Source organism: Lissotriton vulgaris, chromosome 11, assembly GCF_964263255.1.
Source record: "Lissotriton vulgaris chromosome 11, aLisVul1.2, whole genome shotgun sequence".
NCBI classification, from domain to species: domain Eukaryota; kingdom Metazoa; phylum Chordata; class Amphibia; order Caudata; family Salamandridae; genus Lissotriton; species Lissotriton vulgaris.
Genome location: NC_141699.1, coordinates 1,066,464,742 through 1,066,476,830, shown reverse-complemented (window position 1 = coordinate 1,066,476,830; position 12,089 = coordinate 1,066,464,742). Strand labels below are relative to the sequence as shown.

The 12,089-nt window shown below is 46.6% G+C and overlaps 1 protein-coding gene across 4 annotated transcripts in view; it reads left to right on the top strand.

The window, feature by feature from the left end:
• FAM131A (family with sequence similarity 131 member A) overlaps positions 1–10,051 on the top strand; it is a 469,936-nt gene extending 459,885 nt beyond the window's left edge. For all 4 annotated transcript variants that reach the window (XM_086944446.1, XM_086944445.1, XM_086944448.1 and 1 more), the window contains one exon: positions 2,191–10,051. In XM_086944446.1, coding sequence (XP_086800572.1) covers positions 2,191–2,693 — 503 coding nt within the window. In that variant the 3' untranslated portion in view covers positions 2,694–10,051. The remainder of the gene's footprint in view (positions 1–2,190) is intronic.
• The last annotated feature ends 2,038 nt before the right edge of the window (positions 10,052–12,089 follow it).

Sequence of the window (12,089 nt, the reverse complement as noted above, 5' to 3'; positions counted from 1 at the left end):
GTGTGGCTGAAGGAGACGTGATTGCTGGAGGTGAAAATAGGGTCGAGAGTATGACCTGCGATGTGGGTGGGGGAAGTGACCAGTTGTTTGAGTCCGAGGTTGGCGAGGTTGTCCAAGAGGGTGGTGGTGTTGCGGTCGTTGAGCTTTTCAAGGTGAAAGTTGAGGTCTCCCAGAAGGATGTAATCTTTGGAGGGGAGCGCGTGTGGAGTGATGAACTCCGTGATGTCTTCACTGAATTGTGCGCGGGGTCCTGGTGGTCTGTATAGGAGGGTGCCTCTGAGTGTGGTCTTGGGGTCGATGTGGATCTGGAAGTGAAGGTGTTCAGAGTTGGCGAGATTGACGTCGGAGCTGGTTGAGATGTGGATTGATTTTTTATGGTCGATAGCGATTCCTCCTCCTGTGTGGCCGGTACGGTCCTTGCGTGTGATCTTATAGTCTTCAGGGATGGCAATGGTGATGTCTGGGGTGGAGGAAGCGTTCATCCATGTTTCTGTTAGGAAGGCGACGTCTGGAGAGATGGTGTCTAGTAGATTCCATAGGTCAATGGCGTGCCTGTGGACGGATCGGGTGTTGAGAAGGATGCATTGTAGGCGGTTAGGGTTGGGAATCTGAGGTGTGAGCGTAGCGGAGTTGGTGACGGTACTGATGAATTTGCAGGAGTAGCATGAGAAAGGTCCATGAGTGTGTCCAGGAGCGGCTTGGACGCAGTTGGAGGAGCGGCCGGGGTTGAGGGCTAGGAGGGTGGTGGCATCGTAGGTAATGCGGGAGGGCTGGGCAAAGCGAGGGCCAGGGGGTATGGCGCTGGGCGCGGTCCAGGCGTGGACGGGCATAGACAGGCTTACCTTTGGCGCACCTTCGGCGCGAGTTGGGCGCGGTCGCTGCGCGTAAACGCTGCGCGCGGGAACTCCTGTCATATATGGATAGTGGAGGGGGAGGGGCGAGGGCGGCTCAGCTGGGAGGCGGGGCGGGCTGCACAAGACGACAACAACAAACAAAATGGAGGAGGGGGGAGCACAGCAGAGCGCTTGGGGAAAACGCGCTAACACAGCAGTTAAAGTTACGATGTAAAATCAAAAGCGCATTAAAAGCAAAGCGGCAGCCAGGCAGAGCTGTAGGCAATAGTAATGAGGCAAAATCGACAATAAGCGCTGCCCAACGATACCAATTGACGCCAGGGGCACTGGGAGCGACCACTCCGGCCAAAGCGAAGAGCGAGTCACAGCGCTTCCAGGTAAGGAAGCGCTGTTTGTAGTCTGTGGGAGGGCGGCTCAGCTGGGAGGCGGGGCGGGCTGCACAAGACGACAACAACAAACAAAATGGAGGAGGGGGGAGCACAGCAGAGCGCTTGGGGAAAACGCGCTAACACAGCAGTTAAAGTTACGATGTAAAATCAAAAGCGCATTAAAAGCAAAGCGGCAGCCAGGCAGAGCTGTAGGCAATAGTAATGAGGCAAAATCGACAATAAGCGCTGCCCAACGATACCAATTGACGCCAGGGGCACTGGGAGCGACCACTCCGGCCAAAGCGAAGTGGGTACCTTTGAAGGGTGTAATCCAGAAGGACTTTGTAGTACATGTGACCTTGTGAGGTGAGAGGTGTAAGGGTGTCATTCACTGGGTCTCACAAACAGCACATTTTCAAGAGGGTCTGTGAGGATAGAGGTAAACAAAGGGCATCAGGGGAGGATGTTAAGGATGCCTATGAATGCCTATTAGCAGAATGTCCTTCTAGGGAGTGTTATACAGAGAGTATTAAAAACCCTAGGTTTTTGGTTGAGGCCAATTAGATGAGTGATATACAGATGACCTCTGGGGGGAGCTGGAGAGCTTCATCAAAGTAGGGCCGCAGAGGCAAGCTCTCTTGGTTTGCCAAAGGCAGGCGAGGAGGTTTTCATTCAGAAGGCCTCTGAGCAGGGTGTTATACAGAGGGTCTTAGAAGAGATTATTGTATAATGGGCTTTTTAAGAATGGTGGTATGCAGAGGACCTGCAAGGAGTATGCTAGACAGGGGGCTTTGAGGGATTCTAAGGGGAGCTTTATCCAAAGAGTTCTGAAAATTGGTTTAAATTGGACCCGTATGAAGATATTACACAGGGGGTTCTTGAAAACACTGATGGTGGTGGTGATGATGATGGTAGGACATCCATCTTGTTTCCTTTTACTGAAGCTTTGGTCTTCCTTTCTCTTCCAGATAACGCCACACAGCTCCAGGCCAGCAACTACCTGAAGGACTTCCTGCAGTCTCGCCTGTGCCAACTCGCCGTGCGGCAGCACTCCTGGGAGCCAGAGAGCGACACCTCCCAGACTGTCTCCCCCGAGACTCTATGCTCCAGTCTATGCAGTCTGGAAGACCACCCCCTCCTTAAGGAACTGGGATCTCCAACAGAACTGGCTGCTAAGCTGCTGGCAGAGGAAGGCCTTTTGTCCAAGCTTGCGCCAGCCGACACCTTCCGCAGCCTGGGACAGATAGGGTGCGAGGACTCCAACTATTCCATGTCCTTCACCGAATCTTGCCTTTCCCCCACCGAGGAGGACATTCTTTCCTGCCAGGACTACCACACAGTCTGTAAAATGGGTGGGGAGGACTGCCAGGTGAGGCGGAAAGTCTCCGACGTAGCCTCCTCCGGCGTCGTGTCGCTGGACGAGGAGGAAGCCGCAGACGAAGAGGAGGAGGAGGAGGCTGAAGAACACTGAACGTCTCGTGCGTTTTAAGCATGCTTACTCACCTGTCACCACCTCCCCTTCTACAAACCTCAAGATCCTCAGCGCAGTCCCAACCCAACTGTTCAGGAAAGGGGCAAATTCCAACCTCTCCGAGAGGCGCTATACAGGCACCTCCATTTGTGGGAGCAATGCACCGGCCTTGGTGCCCACACTTCTTCTTGCGCCTTGAGGTTCCACGATGGTGGTCCGGGGACAGTGGTCGCCCCTCCACCTTCTTTACCTTTGTGTCCTTTGCATGAAAGGCGTGGTGGCTGTGGGAGCCTCGTGGGATCAGACACAGCGGAATGGCCGAAGTCTGTCCTTCGCATGTGGTGAATTTTGCTCAAATGCCTTGCCTCCAAGACTTTTTGCCAGAATGGCCCAAGGGTCAAGCTCAGTAGGCAACCTGCTTGTTTTTTCCACAGGGAGGAGTGCATTGGCACTGGCTGTTTGGCATGGCTTTGTGGAATGCTGCCGTCTTAAGAGGAAATCCAAGCAAGATGTGGGTTCAAAATGAGGACATATATTTGTAATCACTCTTCCTCTTCCAGCCCTGAATACTTGGTGAATGCCTCGGAAAAAGAGTGGGGGTCAGTAGTGCCGGATTGGGCCGCTGTCTCGACTGTACGCAATGGTGGCGATATCTAGTTTGTAACAGGTTGGGGAGAAGTACAAGTGGACGTCTGATATTGATTAAAGGTTGAAACAAGAAAGGAAGAAAGTCAGGGGATGGGACATGGAGGAGAGATCTTCAGTGACAAACCTTGCTGCATCCGACCACGGAAAGTCGTTGTCCAAGGGCTTCTCTTGTTATATATTGCATGCCAACGTGGGTTGAGGTCCTGAAAAAGAAGTCTGGCCAATAACGAAGCAGGTGTCTACGTTCCTCTCAGCACGCATTGCAGAGGGAAAGCGCCTTCACAAGAAGGCCATAAGAACACGATACAGTTTACAAACTAAGAAAGTGGGGGATCTCCCTGCCACACCTAGAGGACTGGTCTTGTCTCCATCCCTACAACCTCTTTTGGTCCTCTCCCTCATTACACCCCTTTGGTAGTGAGGTCTGGGGACTTGTTGGAAAGCAGTAGGGAGGACCAGTGTGGTCAACTTCAGGGGGGGGGATGCAGCCCACCTCCTTTTCCAGAGTCGGATCTTTTTTCCTCTATATTTTTGTATTGGTGTCTGCTTTCATTGGTCTCAGATGGTTGCACGAAATGCTTTGGGTGCTGTCAACGTAAATTATTTCTTCAAACCCCTCCTTATTTCTTTCTTTGCTAGGAATGGATATTTTTGATCTCTTCTTTTCTTTGGTTGTGTTTGGGTTTTTTCATGAAGTGGTTCCTGTTGTCTTCTTAAGTGGTGATGGTGGTGGGCGGGTGGTGTTGGTGGGTGCGGTAAGGGAAGCGTGGGGTTGGGATCCAATGTGGTTTCACCATTGTTCTCCTGTTCCAGACACCTTTATTCATCCAGAGTCTGCATGACTTTCATGGTCTAATAGTCAGTTGACCACTTGAAAATCATTCTACCAAGGGCTCCTTTCCTTCACTCCTCCTAACATTTTCCACAAGAGATTTGAGGAGAAGAAGGCTCCAGGACTCAGTTCAAGGGCTTTGGATAGAAGAGAAATTCTTCCTTTTCTTGTCTTTTGACACATGCCATCAAGAATGTCAGGACATGGTCAACATGGCATGATGCTCTGACCGGCCCATATTGTCAAATGGCTTCACACAATGCAGTCAAACGAAGCTTAACATGTTTCCATATAGCTCAAACATTGACTGACCTTTAAGTAATGGAATGATGTGCAACGGGAGGAATGTCAAAACGTATACCACACTCTCATTCGTTGAGCTTGGCTCATAATGCCGAGTTCTATAGCGAAATATATTCGTACGAACATTACACTTTCCATGAACGAGGCAATCTCACATGATCATTTAACTTATAAAAACAACCTACGGTAGCCATGAACTAGATGCAAACTCCCTTCTATTGTCATACTCACCTGTGATGACCTGGCCAGGGTCCTACCTTGTGATCTATATGTCATCCCATTTCTCAGTAGCATGCATTTAACTGGCTGATCCTGCTAGATTCTTTAGCCCATTTCAATCTTAATAATAACAGGATTTCAAACTCGCGATTCATGATTCCCCTTGTGTTCCACTAAAACAGGACATCCCTTATTTCTAAAAAAAATCTTGGACTAGTCCTTTATTCTTCCAGGCAGTCAGAATAACTCCATTCTTGAATTTGTTGCTTTCATATCTCTATCCCTGCCTCCCCAATCAACCAACTACTATTACCTGTATTCTGCCATCTTCCAACTAAAACATAACATCCATCTGCTACTTCACCTCTCTACTAACCAGTCCTACCCTATGAACAAGCCTAACCAACATATTAATAAAACTTTTGTTGGTTGACACAGACCTCAATTTAAGATTATCATGCAACAGCCCTCACACTAGTTTCCACTTTCAGATTATATATCACGCAGAACCCAATCATTTTCTATAACACTACTCTCACTCCATTGATCCTCAGTATGTGACCCAGAATTTACTTATAATGCTACTCACTGTTGTTGGAAGCCCAACAATGAAACCTAACTCTCTGCTTGGGCATCCCTTATTGTATGGTTGACATAACCCCAGACTGATTGTAAATATACTATTTCCACAACTCGAAGCCACCTCGGATCCTCATTGTATTGTTCACTCAATCCTGCTATTTTAAACCCTAAACTCAGGATACAACTTAAATATATATATTCCAAGAAACCATGAACCTGTCCTTCAAGTTAACTTTCATATGTAACACTATGCCAACATCTCCCAAGCTACAACTCACCGCCCTTCATAAACTAATTCAGTCTTTTCAGCAAAGAATGCTTGCCATACTATATCCAGCTCTGTCCTTTCAGCAACACTAAGCACAATACTACCCTCCTTTTACCATTGTACTACTTTCTGTTTCATAATGTCATGTTGCCTCATCGCAACCTCCACTAGTAACCCAATGCTAGCTTCTCTAGCAAAAGCTTAGTCTTGGGCCTTCAAGTCCGTCTGTGCTTCAAAGATGCCTTTATTTTAAAGATGATCCATAGTAAGGCTGGTGCTCAGGGCACTAAGCTCAAGCGTATATCTACAAAATCCTTGATCCAAACTTTCTTTCCTGGTCTGCTTATAATTGACCAGTCAGCAACCATTTTAGGTTTTCTTCCAATAAACCCATCCAAAAATGCAACCCTACTTTATCCTCACATCTAATCTCAACTTGATCAAACACTGAATGCTCTCTTCCCCTTCCATTACTTTCTCCTTAATCCACTGTACGAATATCTCCACTCTCCCTCTGTGATTAACCTCTTCTGTCCTGCAGCCTCATAAGAACACATTTTTACCATAATGATCTGGCCAGTCTCGCTTTATCAAAACATCTGTCATAAACCATATCCTTCTTCGGTGTTCAGAAACTTACCACATATATTAGGTGCATTTCAAAATGCCCTTTCTACAACCATAGTTGATTCCAGCACCAAAACCTGACATTTATCACTAGATTATCACAAAGCACTAAACACCAAAATACCCAGAGTCATCCAATGCCCTAACCTAACACTCAGTCAGTGTTATCCTAGTATCTTTGTTACCATAGAGTCCACTAACATTCCTTACCCAAGCGTCAAACCCATCAAACTATCCTCCAAGATACGAGCTACCGGTGGATTTCAGCGGCATGTGCTTGATTGGATATTGTTACCTCTTGAGTCATAATATTTCACATGTGTTGGGCTAATAAAGATAATAGTTCCAACTACAGTGCACCTAATATTGACCACAACAATGCTATAGCCCTTAAAACTGTAACTATCTTGCATACCTACTCTATACCTTGATCCTCAGTGACCACTCCTTAATCCAATTCTTTATCTCCGTTTCTGTATTCTATTCAAACTCAGTCTCCTGCCTCCCAGAAAAATCAAGCTTCGAGCACAATTCTCAGTTTCAGAACCATCTTCAAACAAGAGTCAAAATTTTAATAGCCCAGCCGCAAACTCAATGTGTATTTGCTTATGTTTCCTATGCTTGTTTGTACAACCATTCCATGTCCTAATGATTGTGGTTACCCTAGTTCTCTTCCTATCTATCCACATGCTGCATTTTACTATCCTTGTTACACATCTCTTCAATGTTCTAATAATTCTGCTTCTACCATTTCCCTTTCTTCACCTAAACCTCTGCTTTCCTGGCTTTGCCTTCCCTTCTCTTCCCTTCCACTTTATCAGCTCAGACTTTCAAACATCTCATGCCACTAACACCAGCTTCTACTTCCGACCTCTTTTATAACCCCCAGTCTAAGCCAGAAGTCATTTTTATTTAGTTTTAAAAAGCAAAGAAAAATATTTCAAACCTCAGCCCGTAAACAAGCTATGAATCCTTCCAGTCTGATGGACAGAAGTGCTGTGGGTCTACCAGTTGGCTTTTTGCGATTATCCAGATGGACTGTGACGTCTGCACCAAAAAAGGCTCCACGCTTCCTTGGATGCTCCCAAGGGATGCAGAGTAGTTTCACAAACATCACCATCGGCTCCAAATGGCAGTCTTCTAGGGACCATTGGTCAGTTAAGCTGTAGTAACGCGCGTAGAGCTAATAGCTCCCAAGAAAATAAACAAAAAGTTAATTTTGCTGAGCTTGTGCTTAGGCCCAGGCTCAGTTACTTTCGGCTTGTCATATCTGCTGTAACGCACAGATCCTACTTGCTCTTTAGCGTTGCTCTTCACACCTACCTTCATCACCATGAGGTCCAGGCCACTCATAACCGTGCCTTGATACAACACAACAACATCTGGCACTTGTAATCATGAGGTCTGGTTTGCACTCGCTTGCCTTAGGAACACACAACTTGGACCATCCTTAAGGAATATGTTTTCTTTCTCATGGCCAGGCTGAAGAGATTGTTTATGGGTAAAAAATGCAATTTGACTCGAGTCCTTTCGAGACAGGTGGGCCAAGTGTCTATTCAGAGAACTCATTTTTGATTTGTCACCAAAGGGGGCGCTCCACGAGCTGCCTCAAGATATCAGTAAGTTGAAGACACTAGAGCCGCAGAGTCATGGGAAGAGATTTCAACATAGTAGTACATTTCTAGGAGGTAGGTCAGAAAGGTAGGATTTATTGGCAGTAGAAACCAATTTAAAGCACACCTAGATGACCTGTTATTCACTGAGAACTTACTGGAGTGTGAAGACACCACTTCCCTTGAAGCCACACACATTCAGGCACCAGCCCTGCCTTTGGTTCACTGATAGGTCAGCCTCAGCTCAAAATGCATCTTCTCTTCTGGAATCGGGCCTCATTTCACTACCATCTTCAGAAAGAGCTTGACTACTGGCATCATCTTCATAAAAACAGCCAGTGGTTAGCTTGTCTCACTCAATAGGTGAGTCTGAGCTCCAGCCTTGTTCTCACCTACAGTATTGACTCAATCGAAGGCCCGTCTTGCCTGAGCTCTGCTATCCTCATATCCGCAGGTTCATCCTGAGCTCCAGTCTATAAACCTCTGTATCTGCAGTCTGAAATGTTGTTCTGTCAACCCCCATACTCTCTGAAACAGAGCCCCTCATCTTCCTTGCTTGATAACTGTAGGAACACAAGTCTTCTCTGTAAAACAACCTGGTATTTCTCATCACCACCTGCAAGAAGAACCAGAGTAAGTCCTCCATCCTCCTCATCCTAAGAACATCCCAAGCTCAATCCTTGCAACAAAGTAAGTCCTGCACTCAGTGCTCCACTCCCAACCACAAGTCCCTGGTACCAACTGTGGTCAATGTGAAATCTTCTCCTTCTCAGTCCTATCTCTTCCTAACGCATTACACGGACATGAGTTTGTCCTTCTCCGCCTGCAAGAAACTTCATCTTCCCTCTGAAAAGGACAGCCAGAACTAGGATATGCTGTGAATCTAAGTAGAGTTGGAGACCTGCTCTAATCCCTCCTAAAAACACAAACACAAGGTGGAGTCAAGCCACACTGTACAACCAACAAGACTCACTTCTGGAATAAGAGTATTTTTTCCACCCAATCCAACCAACCCTTCTCCTACAATCTCACACAACTCCTGTCCAATTATATTTCATAGTAAGTAGACAAATGTCACAAGGTCACAGGTCAGCCTGGCATCAGTCTTGTAGAACAACCTACTGATGGACGAACAACCAGGTTTCATCGTATTTAACCCCTTCCATGCTCATGACTGAACGGTTCCGTCATGAGCGTCGGTTGAGCTGTGCTCATGACGGAACCGTTCCATCATGGTTCTATTGGTTCTTTAGAACCTTCAGCACAGCGCGAAAATTCGCGCCGCGCTGAAGGGGTTAAGTAGCTTGTTCTCATAAGGATAAGGCAGAAGCCACGCCGTGAAGCTCTGATAATGCCATGTATCGCTGATCATGCCATGCAAGCACTGAGTACAATGCCCTACCACACATTGCCTCCCAAATGACAGGAATGTGCTCCAACCCACATACACTTGAGCGCTGCACTGAACAATGTCCCACTCATCACACAAACCTCCCTCGCTCATACGTGACTTTAAGAGCCAGTGCTTATTTTGAAAAGTTCAGAGAGGTTTATCGTAAGAGTTTCTAATACACTAAACGTATTTCTGACAGTAGACCATGAATACCCACTCCCATTTCAGGTGGCCTCAGCCTGTGTGGGTCAGGACACTACTCTCAGAGGTTTCTCTGCCACCAGATGCCTATATCCTTCTCAGTCTACACTCACACCTGTCCATATGTATTTTGAACAAAACCACGCCACCTACCACTGGTGCCGCGACTCTGGAAGCCATTCACCTTCGCATTCTTACCTGCAGCATGAGCCCTCAAGGAAGGATTCAACCTACCTTCCACTCCATGACCGTGTGTGTACGCGTGTGCGCGAGAATGCAGTGAACGTAGCAGAAGCATGGCTGTGGGAAGGCAGCGTCCTTCAGTAAGGGCTGGCGGGCTCCAACGTTCGCGAAGGTACGCGTGCAAACCCGCAGGAGGAAGAGGAATCTGATGCGGTCTGCAAGCCAGAGCACGGTGGAGCGTGTACATTGCCACGAGATGGGGCCAGTGAAGCCTCACTTTTCACAGGGTTCTGTTTCTTGGGAATTGTCACTGTGAGTTCTTTGGTTCTGATCCAAGTGTTCCTAGCCTTTGCACTTTCATATCGTGAATGGTTTACATTGTACTGTTTTCATTGGCCGTCAAGATGGGAATATATTTTGTCTTTGAAGAACATGCTCTTTGTTACGACAGCCTATCCTGTCACAGTCTAATAAAAGTTAGTAATGGTATTTCACTCTGTTTTCTGAACTCATTCAAAGTTCTAGGTGTGGTTCCAGTGTGGCACCACTAGAGGATGCTCTAATTTCTGTGCCATTTTTCACTCACCTCAAAATCTGTGCTTCCCGCCTTTTTCAAGAAATGGTTCCCCAGGCACCAGGATCCTTTCGATGTAGTCTGGGAAAATTCATCTACAGGAACCATCTCAGAAACATTTGGGAATGGAGAGGACCAGAGCACCACATCCGACCGTCCATCCTGAGTGCGTCTCAACTATAGGAGGTGGCCCTAAATGTGAACACATCAATGACAGGAAATCCTCCCCTGCTACTGGACAACAAATGATAAAAGGTTCAGTGGTAGAAAATTAAACAACAGTAAAAAATAAAAAAAAATAAAAAATAAAAAATAAAAAACACACTAAAGATGAAGTAGAAACTAAAACTATAATTGAAAAGTTAATGCAAGGAATGAAACAAACTTTGTAAAGCAGTGGGGTGACTTGTGCGGGTAGAAGATTCGGTGATACGACTGCTACAGCACAGAAGGGTATATTTATCAAAATGTCATGCAACATAGCACAGCAAGACACCTAACTGCACTGAGTTGCATGGCAGGGAGAGTGCAGGAATGCGCCGTATTTAACATTCTATTGTGCATTCCTGTCCTTGCTTTGCACGTGTTCACAATGTGCTTCCTAGCACCAACGCAGGCACCCTTGCACCGTGGTGCAAAGGTGCTGCGCTGCACACAGGATTGTTTTTGTGCAAGAAGGGACACCTCCTGCAAAAAAACAATCCTCTGAGGCTTTTTCCGATTTCTTGAATGCAGCACACATAGAAAGGGGAAAAAACGAGGAGAAATAAAGATATTTATGCTTGTTGCGCCTCCCTTGGGTGGTTGTAGCATTTTGATGCATTCCGGCTCTATCACTCATGGGAAATCTAGGAATGTGCCAAAATCCATAGGTGGATACGTGGGAAACCCCATGCTCAATCTACGGGACGTCCCCCTGCCGCAGAGTAACGCAAGGCAGTGGTTTGCGCTACTTTAGATTTATAAAGCCATGCAGGGCCAAGCAAGGTGGCCTTGCATGACTTGATAAAATTCACTTCGGTTTTGGTTTGCCCTTGCACCCCATTGCACGGCACAAGGGCAACGCAAAACCTTAATATATGTGCCAACAATTCCGCCTTTTTGCAATTGGCAACATAACGCTGCACACAAGACCCTTAATTTTATCAGAAAAAACAAAGAAAACACAACAAGCGTTGAACACCAAAGATGAAGTAGAAACTAAGGGCAGATTTACAAGGAACTGACCCATCTGCATAGATGCATCAATTTCCTTGCGTCAGTGCAGAATGTCCTTGCACCACCATGGATGCGCTGTATTTACAGTACAGTGCTCCATGGCGCAAGGATTAACAGATGCATCAGAAAATCTGACGCATCTGTTGGCAAAAAAGTGACGCATTGCTGGAGTTGCTCATGAAAGTGACGTAACTCCAGCAATGCGCCACAACAGATAGGTGAGTCCCATTCAAAAAGCCCTGCGCCATTCCTTAAGCCTGGTCAGAGCAGGCGCAGGGATTTTGACGCAGTGCAGGCATAGAATGAGGCAGTAAAACCGTGTAGATTTCACTGCGTCAGTTCTACATGGCTTTTTGTGTGGGAACGCCCACCCTGCATACATTATACCTGACGCAGGTATGATGTGACGCAGGGCTTTACAACATGACGCATCTCCCTAGATCGCCTCATGTTGTAAATTGGCTAAAATTTTTATGCTGCGTCACAAAAGTGACGCAACGGGGTCGCAAAAGTGTCTCAAGAGGCTTGTAAATCTGCCCCTAAAACTATAGTTGAAAAGTTAACACAAGAAATACAACAAACCTTTCAAAGCAGTGAGGTGACTTGTGCAGGTAGCTGAATCCGTTATACAACTGCTACAGCACTGAGGGGCATATTTATCAAAGTGTCATGCACCATAGCACAGCGAGACGGGAAAAGTCGTTTACCCCACATTTTTTACTCCGCATGGGTTTA